This window comes from Quercus robur, chromosome 12 (assembly GCF_932294415.1).
Source record: "Quercus robur chromosome 12, dhQueRobu3.1, whole genome shotgun sequence".
Lineage (NCBI taxonomy): Eukaryota > Viridiplantae > Streptophyta > Magnoliopsida > Fagales > Fagaceae > Quercus > Quercus robur.
In genome coordinates this window covers 35,448,036-35,464,079 of record NC_065545.1, presented here as the reverse complement: position 1 = coordinate 35,464,079, position 16,044 = coordinate 35,448,036, and the positions used below count along the sequence as shown (strand labels likewise).

At 33.7% G+C, this 16,044-nt stretch overlaps 2 protein-coding genes across 3 annotated transcripts; one reads left to right on the top strand and one right to left on the bottom strand.

Moving 5' to 3' along the window:
• Positions 1–3,974, bottom strand: LOC126709116 (50S ribosomal protein L19, chloroplastic). Its single transcript, XM_050409212.1, has 4 exons — positions 3,496–3,974; positions 2,262–2,348; positions 2,015–2,148; positions 1–248 (listed from the first exon to the last, which is right to left on the bottom strand). The coding sequence occupies exons 1-4, from the start codon at positions 3,859–3,861 to the stop codon at positions 140–142; spliced, it is 696 nt and encodes a 231-aa protein (XP_050265169.1). The 5' UTR covers positions 3,862–3,974; the 3' UTR covers positions 1–139.
• Positions 3,975–9,237: 5,263 nt separating this feature from the next.
• LOC126709241 (putative glycerol-3-phosphate transporter 4) lies at positions 9,238–15,662 on the top strand. Of its 2 annotated transcripts, none has more exons than XM_050409385.1 (4): positions 9,238–9,441; positions 9,691–10,745; positions 11,857–12,402; positions 15,317–15,662. In XM_050409385.1, the coding sequence occupies exons 2-4, from the start codon at positions 9,707–9,709 to the stop codon at positions 15,352–15,354; spliced, it is 1,623 nt and encodes a 540-aa protein (XP_050265342.1). In that variant the 5' UTR covers positions 9,238–9,441; positions 9,691–9,706; the 3' UTR covers positions 15,355–15,662. The 2 variants fall into 2 exon arrangements, with proteins under 2 accessions (XP_050265342.1, XP_050265341.1); XM_050409384.1 differs by having other exon boundaries at positions 9,239–9,395.
• Positions 15,663–16,044: the final 382 nt, after the last annotated feature.

Genomic DNA, 16,044 nt, shown 5'->3' with positions numbered 1-16,044 from the left:
AAAGACAAGAATGCAATATTATGTATCACAACAGATTGATTACAAGGGCATTTAGTTCCTACAAGTTACAACATCTCAAGTTTGAAGAAATTACTCTGAAAGTGAAACCAAACAAAAAGCAGCTGCACCGGAGTTGTTCTTATTTAAAAGTGGAGAGCCTGGGAAGCTTGTCTCTCAGGTAGTACAACCTTGCCCTCCTGACCTTCCTGTGTTTTACTACTTTAATTTCTTTGATGTTCGGTGAGTAACTGCAATAACAATGATAAAACACAATTATGCTGCTTCCAGTTCATGCAAGAGAAAAAAAAGGATAGCATAAAAAAAAAATGATGAATTAAGAGTCGAGTAAAGCTTCACAAGAAAGCTCCTATGGGAATGATAATTGGAGCATCAGCTTCATCATCAGGAATCCAAAATGGCTTATAAAGCTGAAATCCAGACACCAGACATCCGCTGGCCAAAGTTATCTATTATGTCCCAAGTGTAAAGATTCAACTGCCAGCTTTTTGCTAATTGCTACTAAGTGTTAAGACCTTTTTTGTTGTGACGCTTGGGAAACACTCATCACATCTGCTCTATACCCCAAAAGAACTAATCAAGTTAGAATTAGAGCTCCTTGATTTAGATGTATCACATTTCAGTAACTTATATGTACATCCAATGGGTGTTGAGCCCATAACTTCATGCTCCACCCACACTTGTGAGAGGAGGGAGTACCAATTGAGGCAGGGTTCATTGGCTTACTACATATCCTTAAACCTTTCTGCACATTATTATCCATTTTTTAAATTTTTTGCACTATGATGTCCCAATATAGAGTTCCCACGAAAAGAACAAGATATTAAATCTTAAAAATAAAAATAAAAAATAAAAAACCATGAATAATCATGCAAAACTTATAATTTCCACTTGCATTTAATCTGCAGAGAATGTTATAAATCCCAAACCTATCCTAAATTTCCCATCATGTTTTCATAAACACATCCAAATTTTGAAATATACTAAGTTTTAATTGTTCAATCAAATCCTATAATCATGGATACTCTTGAGTAAGTGAGGGATACACCTTTAATACTAGAATATGACCTTTCATATACAATAGGCATACTTGCATATAAAAAACATAGGAAGGGACCATGATGGATGTTTTGACTAGCGTTTGAATAAAGAATGCTTGTGCGATTATACTATTACACTGTATAAGCAATTAGGTATCGAAATAACAAATAAATATATTTACTTTCGACCAATCCCTGTCTTTTCAACAATTCCTTTTTTTCCCCTTTTAATTTTATTCATATCATATGATTCCCATATCCCGTATCCTTACTCATGCTTTCCTAGCCCAACAGACTGTCCTACACCATGTAACCAACATTAGTATCCAAACCACCCTAATAAAGCTAGGAAATGAGTGCCTATATTCTTTCCTACTGATTACACAAACCTGCATAGCTTCCTTAATGTTTCTTTGGAATAAGGGCATCTTAGGATTTCCTTTTATGGCTTCCATTTATATAAACTGCCAGCTGCTGTTATCCATATGCTACATAAAATACAATTAATGTTTCCAACGCTACCAGCACTAGTAAAATTTTGGGTGGACATCCTAATTTGAAAGCCACCTTAGTTTGAAAATTCAATGACTACTATAAATCATTGTTTTTAATCTATTATGATGTGTTTTGAGTAGTAATTCACTGATTCTTATTTTCTCCTCTTTTCAAGAAGCTATAATCATTCATGGCTATTACCATCCTTGAATGCATTTCTCCATGTTCAGTTGCTTTTTTTTTTTTTTTTTTTTTTAATTATTATTGTTTGAATAAGTAGCTTCCTCCACGTTAGGTGGTTCAGATTCAAGTCACAACAAATCGAGATAACATGCATAAATCCAGCTAGTTAATTACACACAGTTATATGACTGAAGACATACGATATATATGATCCTCTAGCCAACTTGAGCAAAAAATTCTCACCAAACTTTAAGAAGCAATAAAACAGGTGCACTTACAGAGGGAAAACAATCTCAACCCCTACGCCAGCAATAATTCTGCGAATCCGGATAGTTGTGTGAATACCAGCATTTTGTCTTGAAATAACAATCCCTTTGTAGACGGACAACCTACGCTTATTTTCGGGAACTTCCTGGAAGAGAAAGAATTTAACCAAAATCGAAAAAAAAAATAAAAAAAAAATCTTTGCTCAATAAACAGTACAGACATGTACATTAAAAAACAGAGTATCAGAAACACATTTACCAATTTAATTTCCAAAATATCTCCTGTTCTAATATCTGGGACTGGCCTCTCCTTCTCTGCCGCCTCAATTGCCCTCTTATTCAATATCTACACAAACAACAGCAAAATTTCTATCACATTATACCACAAAAATCACTACCTTGGTTTGTCTAGCGAAGAAAGAAAAAAAAAAAGTGGGGAAAAAAGGGAGATCCTACTCTTTTTTTTTTTTTTTGGGCTATGAAAATAATTAAAATAGTAATTTATAAGTTTCTAAGCGATGTCAATCATAATGGTGATAAAATTACATCCCTCATTGTTTAGGTTGATCAATCGCACTTATTAGTAATCTCTCAAGTGATGTTTAAGGGAGCATTCGAGGAACTTTTATTTATTTTATATAAGATAGAATTTCAACCTATTTGTTTGCTCCATGATGATTGTTCTTTATCATTTGGACAATACACCAATTGGTTTTTACACATGGTTCAAACCACAAATCTCTCCTTCAACGACATGAGACTTTACCAATTAAGTTAACTAAAACCCTTCGTGGAACCCTTAGTGGAACTCTGTAGTCTAAAATCCATTCACATATCTCAATCAAGTTGAACCTTTTCCGTAATATAGGTAATAAATCTAGCTGGATCCCCTCATGAAAATTCACTTATCTAAAATCCTGGGGCCTATTTTGGTTCCATTCTCTGATGATAGTTTTCCATTAGCACAGCCACCAACAGAAAATGTCCAAAGAGAAATTTGTTTCTGGAAACAGTTTTTCTCAACTATTCAGTTTTCTTTTCAAACAACACTTGTATTGAGAACATTTAGTTGATATTCTCAGTTTTTCTTTCCTCTTCATGAAAAAGAAGCAGAATAAAAACATCATATTTTCAATGTCTTCCTATAACCCAAAAAAAAATGTTTGATGCCTTTTTAGTTGGTCATTATCTAAATAAGCAAATAAAATATGGTAAAATTACAATTACCCATGCTAAAATCCCAAACTATATGGTCATTTGCATTGTCTCCTAAACTGTAAATTCCCAGTAATCAAAACTCCTAAACCATATACTAACTAATTGCAATGCCCCCACATTTAACATTTCCCCAATTTTCACGACATTTTAAGCTTAATTTATACATGCTCAATGAATTTTCTTTTCCTGAACTTTCTCAAGAACCAAACAGACAATTAAAAAAAAAAAAAAAAAGAACAAAACAAAACAGTTTAGAGTGAATCATTAGTTATTACCCCCATCACATCTCCGAGTTTAACCCGAGGCTTCCTCGGCGGCTTGGCTTCCTCAGACTCAACCTCAGCCTCCGGCTCCCCAGATTCTTCAACAGCTTCATTGTCTTCAACATTCTCGTCAGCCACTACCTCTGCTTCGGAGGTGGACTCTGCCCTCACAACGAAAGACGGCTTCGGCAGCGCAGCGACAACGGGGCTGAAATTCCATGGGATTGAGGGGGATGAAACCCTAGAGGTGGAAGTGGGAGCACCGGAAACGAAGGAAGAAGAGGGACGGCGAGAGAGAAACGTGGAAAACCCTAGCTTTCTGGAAGGACATTGAGTAGGAGTGATTATGAGAGCCTGAGGAAGAAGCTTGGAAGCCATGAGAAGAAGAAAAGAGAGAAATGGGAGAGAGAGAGAGAGAGAGAGAGAGAGATGAGTTACAGAGTTGAGTTCATTGGGAGTATTGGGTGTCACTGTGGTGTGGACTCTATTCTTGGGAGAGGAGGACAACTACGCCTTATCCTTTTTTCTTTTTTTCAAGTCTTTTTGGTAATTTGCCTAAATTTTTTTTTTCCTTCAAAATAACTAATTATTGAAAAAAAAAAAATTTGAGCTTTTTCAATTTAATAAAAGTTGAGGAAAAGACATTTATTGAATAAACTTGAAACTTAAATCTAATTAAATGAAAGCAAATTAGAGGCCTTACATGAATTTTGTTCAAACTTAAAAAGTGACATAAATGTCTTCAACTTTTTAAGGAAAAATTTAATGATACCCTAAAAGAATTGGTTTGACAAATATTTTTAAAAACTTTTATGGGAAAACAATGATTTTTTTTACAATATATATATATATATATATATTTTTTTTTTTTCTTTTTCCATAAAAGTAATATGAAAACTTTTCTAAAATAATTTATTAACAAATGCCCTAAGGGCACCTGTTAACTAAAGCACCTCTAATGGTAATTTAAAAAGAAAAAAACTTCTTAAAGGTAATTGTAAGGGCAGGTTTTTGGCCTTTAAGCCCAAAAGTTAAAATGATTTAGGCTCAAAGAGCCCAATACAATGAATTTGTAAATAGTGGGTTAGAAAATTAGGTTTTAATAAGTTGGGTAACAATTATAATGGATTCAAATAACAATAAGTAAACATAGATTGGTTTTATCTAAAGAAAATCGTCATCGATACAATCCAAGGAGATCAGTTATTGTATATATCTTTTGAATTTGATTACAAGCATAATTCTTGTTGCTACAATGTTTTTCTCTCAATTCTCTGATCCCCTTTCCTTAAGGCCCTCCTTTATATTTTATACAATCTTCCTTCTTTTATCTTCACCCTCCACGTGTAAATTAAATTGCTGGTATTAATCTTTATTCCATCAGCATCTTCCTGAAGTCTTTGGTAGTAGATATTGTTAGGATTAGTGCCCTAAAATTCTATTGTATGATGCTACGTATATTATTATGTATAACATTATGTTTAACTTAATGTTGTGATTAATAAAGTTGTTTTATGATTATCTAAAATGATGATAACATGAATATTTGGACATTATCATATAGTTTATAAGATGCATAGTAAGTGATTTATGTAAAAAGTCACAAAGGATATAAATCACAAGTTCTTTGTAAACTCAGAATTTTAGTTTGTAGTCCATGATGAAATTGGGTATTTCATATGCAAAGACTATAACATATTAACTAAGATAATCTGTCTTGATCACGGAAGTAGAGACTTATAGTTGATATGTTGATATGTTTTAAGAGTTAAAATATATTGCACTGGACCGCTGTGAGATTTATTATTCTCCTAACAACTGTCAAATAAATAATAAATCTCACGACTTTTATTTACATGAATTCTTAATCCTAAGAGAATAATGAGTCTGATCATGAAGTGTAAGTTGTTTTAATATATCAGGAGTGAGATTTAAAGTTACGGTCAAAACCTTAGTATGTTGGGCAGCCACATTTAGTGTTGATGGAACATATATTTTCAAGATGGAATTCATAGTCTCTTAACGGAGATACAAAATATTCTCTTGAGATAAGTTTAATGGGTTTGTTATTCAAAATGTTAGGCCTAACTACTTTAGTAAATAGTTATTAAAATATATATTTATAAAATTGGATTTCATAAATATATGATGAATAACTTAAATGATTAAATCGGGTACTCAAAAATTAAGATGCAGTAATTTACAAATTGGCAGTCTATATTAATGACTTTGTATTACTACGAATATTTTATGAAGGGGTTGCATGTACAATAAAGTCTTGGGATATAATTTAATTAATAAGACCTAGAGTGCAATTATATTTATATAGTGATATTAAATATAATTAATAGTAACTTTGGACTCGTTAAAAGTTAACAGAAAAGCCCAAGGCCCATTGTAGCTAGTGTCTTATTTGTTTCCTTTTGGTCCCACTCCAAGCTATTTACTAGAGTCCAATTGGAAAGGCTCAAAAGGCTAACCCAATTAGATAATTAGTTATAAAAAGAGAAACATACAAAATTTTAGTAAGATACATAAAATGGTTTGTATGTGAGTATTGGACACTCTCTAATTCTCCCTTAAACAAATTCATATAACTGATTGAGAGACCATACTTTTTGGGCATTAGTGGAACTGGAGTGAAGATTAAAAGTGTTCCAAAGTACTTCTAATCTTTATTTTGAAATTCACCACACTAAGGTACACTCTCTTGTTTTTAAGTTCTGAAATTTACATAGTACATGTTATCAATTGCGAATGAAGGAGATTCGTTAATTTTTCCGTTGCGTATGTTTTGTATGCGATACAACCATGTATTTTTCCAACAGCGGTAAGGCTGAAAATTACTATTCAGGTATTACTTCCTCATTAATGCGATCAGAGAGTTAGCTACAGAGTATTCAATACGGTGGTAGCAGCTTTCTCTTAGATATTTCATAGTTTTCCTTTGTCCTGTGCTTTCATAATGTATATCCTCATTAATAGCATCCCCCGAAACGTTACTTCTAGATGGCAGTCTGCACCTTCGAACCTCTGCTTTGCTCAGCTGAGGAGGTATTCCTCCTCGGACCACCTTCCTAAACTCTTATGACCAACACCCATTTCCTCATTCGCTAATGCGGACTCCCATGACAGCGTTTACCCGTCCTTGGACTATTAGATGTCCTCGGATTGGGCCCCTGACCTAACATATATATAGATATATACTACTGGGCCTATCACCCCTACAGTAATAAATCAAATTCTAGAGTTAAAATTGGTGTAACATCCTCTACCTATCTGCTTAAAGGTAACTATCAATTCTAAATATTACTAAAAAAAACCAAGTAACTATCAAGTAAGAAAAAAAAGAAAAGAAAGAAAGAAAGAAAGTTTTTGAATTATAGACGAGAGAGTTAGAGAGACATGTTCTATGCTGGCCACTACTTGCTGCAAGTCTCCCTCAATTGAGGGGCCGTTTGTTATTATTGTTTAAACGACAGGATTCAGTGTTTAAACAATATTACATATATTTTCACACACTTTTTCATCCATATGTATTTCCAAAAAATACGAACAACGTTACTAGAAATTTCTTACCAAACGGGTCCTCAACTTCGCCAAACACCTTAAACCACAGGCCACCATCACTAACAAACTTTGTTTTCTCTCTCTCTCTCTTTTTATTTTATTTTTTTATTTTTTTAAATCAAATTTTGATTTGGTTATATTTGTTTTGGGTATTCTAATTTTGCCTAAAATTCAATTAATTCTTGTGACTTTTTATTTGTTCGTTTTAGTCATAAACTTTTTACTTCTATACAGTGTCGTCCTTCTATTAATTCTATGATATTGTGCCGTTAGGTGACCTTAAAATAATGTGGTTTTGAAAATTCAGAAACATTAAAATTTATCCTGTTTTGGGACATATAACAACAACTCCTCCAATGAAAATGGATAGACGTATTACATTGGAAACAAATGAAAGTGATAGTAATGAAATTAATAAATCAAAATTACATGATTAAATTGAATTTTGGACAAAATTAGAAGATGCAGTTGTAATTTAGTTAATAATTATTTTTTCGAGTAGGTTGTTATACATTCTATTTTAAGATGAGAATACACTCAACCAAACGAACATTATATTAGTTTTGTCTATTTGAGGTGATTGTTTTAAAAATTTGCTATGTAGCTAAATGAGAAATATGAGTAATTATTTAGAATTAATAATTCATTAATAGTATACTTGAAATGCAGGGAGATGAAAGGAGAGGAAACGATCACAAACAAAAAGGTGATCGTAATATACTCGAACTTTAGAATCTTCTACTCTTCCCTCATCGCCTTCCATCGAGACATATGACCTGCCCAATGACACTTATAATTTACTAATTAATGCACTTTTTTTGTTTGTATCTATGAATATTAGTTTTTAGAAATATGGTTTTCCAAAAAAACAAATCAACGATGATTTAAGAATAAAGTTTGACTCTAAATATGTTTCAAACTACTTTTTCAATATATTATATGAAGATTTATAAGATTATCTATTTATTTAAAGAAGTCATAACTTATTAAAAAAGTATAAATGATTTATTTAATAACCACGTGCAAAATAATTCCCAAATATGTGCAAAAACACAAACTTTTTCCATGAATTATTGTTTAAAAATTCATGTTTTTAAAAATTATTGTTTAAAAAGATGTGAAAATTGTTTAAAAAGATGTGAAAATTGTAGTTTAAAAAGTGTTATTGAAATACATGTTTTTAGTGTTTATAAAACAAAAAAATGTGTTTGGTATCATGGTTTAAATAACATGTTTCAGTGTTCAAAAACATAAAATATGTGTTTGGTATGTGTGTGTTAGATGGTAAAAAAAAGCTGAACAAAGTACAAAATAAATATTTTTTAAATCAGCAAAGTACAAAAAAAATATAAAATATTGTTTAAATGCTGCCGGGTTGTGTCTGTGTGGGTGAAAAAGCTGACCGGTACTGTTCAACTTAATTACAAAAATGCCACTTAGCAATGGTTTTTGTTGTTCAAAATCAGTCCCAAGCTGATTTCAAAAACTATTGTTTTAAACATATGTTTTGAGCAATATTTTTTAAACAATACTTTTTGAAATCAATGACCAAACATATTTTTTTTGTTTTTGAACAATATTGTTTAGTGTTTAAACACTAAACAATATGTTTTGAAATCAATGACCAAACACCCTCTTAATACTTTCCTCCAATAGTACTTTATTAATTGCCACACTATTAAAGAAAGGAAAATCTTGTTATATAGTCGGGTCAGAGCAAAATAATTCTCAAATATGTGGAAACTGGAAAGAAAAACTTTTTTCATGAATAAATACTTTCATCCGATTCACTAATTGCCACAATACTACAGAAAGGAAAATCTTGTTATACATTCGTTGTCCCACACTCTATACACTCTTTACCTACTTTATTTGAAATCTTGTTTTTAGCCCACGTGAAACTAAAATGTGTAGTCGGCAAAAAAAAGAAAAAGAAAAAGAAAAAAAAAAGAAATTAAAATGCGTAATAAGAAGGTCGTGATAATCATTACTTACACAGAAAGCCACTCCTAAAATGTTTTTGTTGTGTCAAAAAAAAAAAAAAAAAATGTTTTTGTTCCAACTCGTGACTCATTGCATTGTACTTATCATATAGAACCCGACCAACCATGACACCACGTGTTAATACCTTGCACTTTGCAGGCTTTTTTTTTGAGTTAAAGTATCTGTGTGTAAATCTAAGTTGTCGCCAGTTCAGTTCCTAAAAAAAAAAAAAAAAAAAAAAAGTTCAAATCACCAAAATTCGCCACGTGACCTCCCCCGCCTTCTTCGCTTTCCCTTTCATATCTTTTTGGCTCTCAACTTGGTCACGCTTTTTTCTCCACTTCGACCCATCAAACTCAGTAAGGTTTACGTTCTTGTTTCTTTACTAACACCTTTCTTTCTGGGGTTAGTTACTGTTTTATTTTTTATTTTTTTATTTTTCCATTTACGTTCTTGCATTAAATTCATCCTTTTCCAGATCAGTTTGTGGGTATATTCTAACTACTACGGAATCAAGCCGTTTTTTGCTGTTATTTTAGCTTGTTTTACGTTGTTGCGTTATGTTACTTTACCTTAAATTATGAATGTGCTATGAGAGTTGTGGAGAATAATTGGTGAGGAATTTGAGTTTTGTTTTTTTTTTTTTTTTTTGAGGTGTAAGATCATAAACATGTCTCGGAGTTCTGACACAACAAGGCGAACCCCACCTGGGATTTTGCTTATGAGAAGCATTAGAGGCAAGGATTGGAGCTTTTCTACTTACAGATATGTGGTTTTGTTTGTTACATTCATTGCATATGCTTGTTATCATGCTTCTCGAAAACCCACTAGCATAGTTAAGAGTGTATTGTATCCTGATCCCAGTAGGCCCCTTGGCAATGGGCAGTACCCTTGGCCAATTGCCAATGTGTTTATCAAGGAGAAATTTTCAGATACTGGCATAAATAGGATGAGGAACAAGGGTTGGGCTCCGTTTAATGGACCCGACGGGACATCAAAATTAGGGGAGATTGATGTTGCATTTCTTGCTTGTTACTCTTTGGGAATGTATGTTGCAGGCCACTTGGGCGATACGTTGGATCTTCGGTTGTTTCTGACGACCGGGATGATTGGGAGTGGAATTTTTGTTGGGATATTTGGGATGGGATATTTTTGGAATGTGCATGTGTTTTGGTTTTTTCTTGTAATGCAAATGGTTGCTGGATTGTTTCAAGCAACTGGTTGGCCTTCGGTCGTTGCTGTTATTGGCAATTGGTTTGGGAAGAGGAAGAGGGGTTTGATAATGGGTATTTGGAATGCACATACTTCGGTTGGGAATATTACTGGATCCCTCCTTGCTGCTAGTGTTTTGAACTACGGGTGGGGCTGGTCTTTCATAGTTCCCGGTGCATTAATAGTCATGGGAGGCATACTGGTTTACTTTTTCTTGCCTGCTTACCCTGAGGATATTGGATTTACTGGCCCACAAGGTTCAGCTACGAATGCAGTGGCAAGGCCTAATGATGAAGAAGCTCAGATAAGTAAAAGAAATGTTGTTGGAGGGGAAATAAATACTGCTTCCTCACATGGATCAGTGAGAAGAAAAAGTGTCGGGCTCCTTGAAGCTTGTTCTATTCCAGGAGTGATACCATTTGCATTGTGCCTTTTCTTTGCGAAGCTTGTGGCCTACACGTTTCTGTACTGGTTACCATTCTATTTAAGTCAGACAGGTATTTTTCTGTATTTCCTTAATCGTTATAAAGGAGCAAACTAATGTTTACTTATAAACTTGTAAGATTTTACATTGCTATCTGCTTTGTCAGTGCTTCTGATTTTTTTTTTAATGGTATTTGTTGTCTTGTTTATGGACTCTGAGAAGCTTTCAAGTAATTGTGGGTGGTTAGAAATAGTCAAGATTGATGATGTAAAGGAGGCTGAAAGTAGAGCAGATGCTAGTTTACTGTGGGACTTGCATAATAATTTATTTATTTATTTTAATTTTTTGCATTCCCAACTTAAACCTCCCCTAATAGAGGTGAAACTTTAGGTGTCATTTTCGAAACAATGATTAATGGTTGTATGTTTCCAATTAATAACTAAAAGGAGGAGTAGATATAAGTGTTATATAATCAGAAAAAAAAAAAGGGAGAGGAAAACTAAAAGGACTGGATATAGCTCCTGTATCATGTGTTTCCATCATTCTGCTCCTCTATTGTTGCATGTAGTTATAGCTAATTCCATAATTTTTTTTATTAATGATTCTTTGTTTCATCAAAACATTCTAGAATAAGAGCGATCAATTAATCTGCTGTTGTACACTTATGTTGGTGTCATTGTCTTCATCCAAGCATTGATCCAACTGTTTTTCAAAGTGAATGGTGTTCATGAAATTTTTCTATTTACTTTTTGTTAAGTAATAAAATGTTAACATATTTGATTATTTTTTAATAGTAACAATAGAGTTGAAGTACCTTTCTAGGGGGTTCATTTTTCTGATAAAGATCAATACCATGACGTAATTCGTGCTAATTTCTTATGCATTCTATATGTGGATGGTAGCAGCCATTAAAATTTATAAAATTGATTTTATTACTGCTTATAATTTATAATTTCATTATAAAGATTGCTTTCAGAAGTTGAACACTTTTTATGCACAATGTTGTTAAGTTCGCAATCATATATGAATTCTCCTGGGTAGATTCTTGTACCTGTTACTTTTCTTTGCATACTTTAATGATTCCACGGAGCCATATCCTGTTTTGGGGCTCTTTATTGCTTATAAATCATCTTTATGCATCTGCTATAACGTTTCCATCTTTATTCTCTTTTATGATTTGGCAGAAATTGGTGGAGAGTATGTTTCTGTAAAATCCGCTGGAAATCTGTCTACTTTGTTTGATGTAGGAGGCATTGTTGGGGGAATCCTAGCTGGCTACATGTCTGATAAACTTAATGCTCGTGCTACTACAGCTGCCAGCTTCATGTATGCTGCAATTCCTTCAATGCTATTATATCGAACATATGGGAGTATTTCGAAGACTGTCAACATCGTACTTATGATGGCTGCTGGCTTGTTTATAAATGGACCCTATGCACTCATTACCACTGCAGTTTCTGCTGACCTTGGCACACATAGTTCTCTTCGAGGAGATTCTCGAGCACTGGCAACAGTGACTGCTATAATTGATGGTACAGGATCAATGGGTGCAGCTCTTGGTCCTCTTCTTACTGGGTTCATATCTACACAGGGATGGGATGCAGTTTTTGTGATGCTAATGATCGGTGCTCTTATTGCGGGGCTTCTTTTATCACGTCTGGTCATTGCTGAACTTTCTGAGAAAACTTGTAAACCAATGTCTCAATCCAGTGGCCAGCAAAGTATTGGAGGTAATATTGTCATTCCCCTTCCCCACTCCCTCCCCCGCCCCTCTTCTCCCCATCTTTCTTTCTTCCTTTCTTTAACACATTCATCTGCATTGCTATTTCTTATTGTTTACTTGGAAAAGTGCGTGCAAACACAACCACTACCCCCCCCCCCCCCCCCCCCCACAAAAAAAAGAAAAAAAGAGAGAGTGAGATAGAAAGGAACAAGTTTACCAATCAACAGAATGTATAAATGTAGCATAACCAGTTACTCAGTAAACAATTGAGACCCGTGTTTTAACCTCAGTCAGAAACTTTAAGGTATTCATTGTATTTAGGAAGATTTTTGTTATATATGTGGATAGTGAAATAATTATATACTGTGCTAGTTTAAATACAATGTAATTAGTAATTACTACAAGGGTAACTCATAATATTATTTGTAAAGTTCATATTGGCCCTAATATAAAAATGAAAAGATAGATTGATAAATATCTTAGACGTTTTCTGGAAGAAAGAATTAAACATAAATATTCCAGATAGAAAGCTGATGTTCATCTTCTCACTATCTATAGACTATATACAAAAATATTCTTGCATTGGTTTGTAGGTGTCTTTTCATGTTTGAATAATTGTGATTCTCTTTATAGAGAATCACAATTATTCAAACACGAAAAGACACCTACAAACCAATGCAAGAATATTTTTGTATATAGGGTTACCTATCAAAAAAAATAATTGTGATTCTCTATAGTATAAACACATTACATGTTTCAGTTTCTATAGTTGCTTCTAACTTTCATGGATCTCATGATCGATTCATTTAGATATCCCATCTTAGTTATTTCAAAGTTGAAAATTAAAGGGCATATTACATCAACCTCTCTCGAGGTTTCAAGAATTGACACTCACCCCCAAACTCTAGTCAAAATGACAACCTACCCTTGTGGTTTGTGATAAATGTATAGATAAGTCCTCCTCCTTTGACATTGTTACTAACTCTAATAAAAGAGAAACCATAGGCAAAGAGACAAACCAAGTGAAACTAGATTGGCTGCTAAGAGAGAAACCAAGGTAAAGAAGAAGAAGCAGAGAACGCAAAAAGAAAAGAGAAAAGAAGAAAGGGGCAATTTGGGGATTCACTGATAACACTTGGGCAATATGGTAGCTTTGATGTCATTGGGGCAAAATGGTGATTTTGTAGCATGGGGGTGGGGAACAAAACTTGATGTTATCAATATGTTAAGGTTAAAATAGGAACGTCACTAATTTACATAAAAACCAAACTTCTTAAGTCAAAGTTGGGTCTTTGGAGGTTGACTATCATTTTGGCTAAAGTTTGGGGAGTGTTGATTCCTAAAACCTCAAGGGAGGTTGGTATAATTTACCCAACATTTACTCAGTTTGATTATTGTGCAATCTTGAGTGACTTGGGGGAGTTTGGACTGTTTATGGGAGTTGAATTGTTACCCAGTGCAAGTATTGTGTACTAAGATGACAATATTGCTCACAAGTCACAAATGTGCTACTCTTGAGAAATTTTTGATGCAATGGTCTTTGGCTTTGCCAAGGAAAGTTATATGATGTCTGATACAGCCCATGTCTACAGATCCTTAAAACTCCATTCTTCTCTTTTAATCCTAGTAACTGCCAAAGAAAGATAAATCCAGATTGTATTCATGATAGAACCCAATATCGATCACTGATATCTCATCTATTTTTCTTGGATCAAGGCCCCAGATTTCTCATGTTGAATTCCTCCTACTCCTGTGTAGGTCCATTTGTAGAATATCTAAGGCATGGTATAGCAATTCTTCTATTTCCATGGATCTAGGGCTCCAATTCCTGATGTAGAATTTACTCAATTTATGTCTATGGCCAGATCAGAATATCTCTGACACAAGGAAGCCATACCTATTGCTAATCTAATTGATAGTAAAATGTTCAGTACACATCCTTCAACATACTCCCTCCTCCCTAGGTGCCAAGAGAGTGAGCAACTGTGGACTTTTTTTTATTTATCTCTAGACAATAGGCAATCTCTTGTGGCAAACTTGGAAGATCAGTGAAATTTATTGTAATCACGAGCTAGTTAATCCTAATTAATGCTGGGTATGATGCGAATTTAATGTTTTTGTATCTCACGGGAGGAGCCATATGTAGGTTATTCTTTTGGTCTCTATTGTTCTGGAAGGGGTGAACCTCGTGAAGAATTAACAAACTTATTGCATCTTCTTATTTTATTGGGGAAAACATTATGTTTTCTTCTTTCTTTTACTTCAAAATCACCAATTAAGAGGACAAGTGCATTGTTTTGCCCCTTACTGGATTTCAGTTTTCTCATTTCACTTGTGGGTGGCATAATCTTTATTTTACTTCAAGAAGTTTTTTTAATATTAGCTAAATAAGAAGATTGAAAGAGGTAAACTTGGTTATTTTTGAATCTTAAAAGGCTTTTTTCTCTTAAGATGGCATAGCTCAGAGTTTATTGGGGAAGAAAATTAGATGAGGTAATGAGAGCACAAAAATAGGCAATTTCAAGGGCTCCGCCCCAGTGCCCTTGAAATGTCTTAAATTATAAATTGAAGCTTCTACTTGAGTGAAGGTAGCCTGAAAGGGTAATAATAAGGCTTTTATGAAGGAAAATATGTGAGAAGTAATGAAGTAGTTGGGTTAACCGCCATGTCGGTTCAACAGATTAATGATTCACTGTTCAGAAAAGGTACTTTATCCTAGAAGTGTGCTAGCTTATTGTTTATTTTGATGTTGTGCCTTTGGATAGGATCATAATTTGCTAGCATCTTCAACCCTACCAACATCGCTCTTCTTCGTTTTCCTCTTTTTTATCGTAGTATCCATTTAGCATCACTGCTGTTCTCCCAGTAATCGGGAACCATTACATTAGTTTTGAACTCACAAGTGATCTCTTCTTTTGCAGCTCCTGTGACTCAACCACTTCTAAGTGATCGTAGGTGATAATGAGGTATGTAATAGTACGGCATGGTTCCATGAACCTTGATGTTGTTGAGGAAGGTATAGAAAAAGGCTAAACATGCAAGTGGTAATATGTATTTTAAAATATTTATGAGATTTAATGAATTTATTTGTAACTTCTAGCATGTGTACATTGTCTTTAGTGTACACAAACTGATAAGAAATGTTTAGATTTTGTCTAGCATGATTCACTAGGCTTTCCAAGCCAGTTGACTTTTGAGGAGCCAAATTGAGTTGTAGTTACAGACTTACAACTACTGTTGCAGATGGAACCCGAGTTTTTTTGTCAACCTTATTTCTTATTGCTTGTACAGTTTTGTGCTATTCTAATAGTCCAAAATGATTGAACTTGGCAATAATGTTGTATTTAGCTTCTTGTTAAGCTCAATTCAAAATCCTTTTTCCATAGTGAACAGGAAATAAGTAACACATGAGACTGGGAAAAGGAATCTCCTGTCATTATCATTATCATTATCATTATCCTTAATGCTTAGGATCATATGGTTATTTGCCACTCAACACTAATTGGGTCTAAGCTTGCAACTTCTGCATAATGTTAGGCTTTAGTTGTTGGAGTAATCTCATATGAGTAGTCTTAGCATAAAAGATGAATTTATTTTTTTAAATTTTTTATTAATAGAGTGAGTTTGAATATTACGAATTTAAATGCAC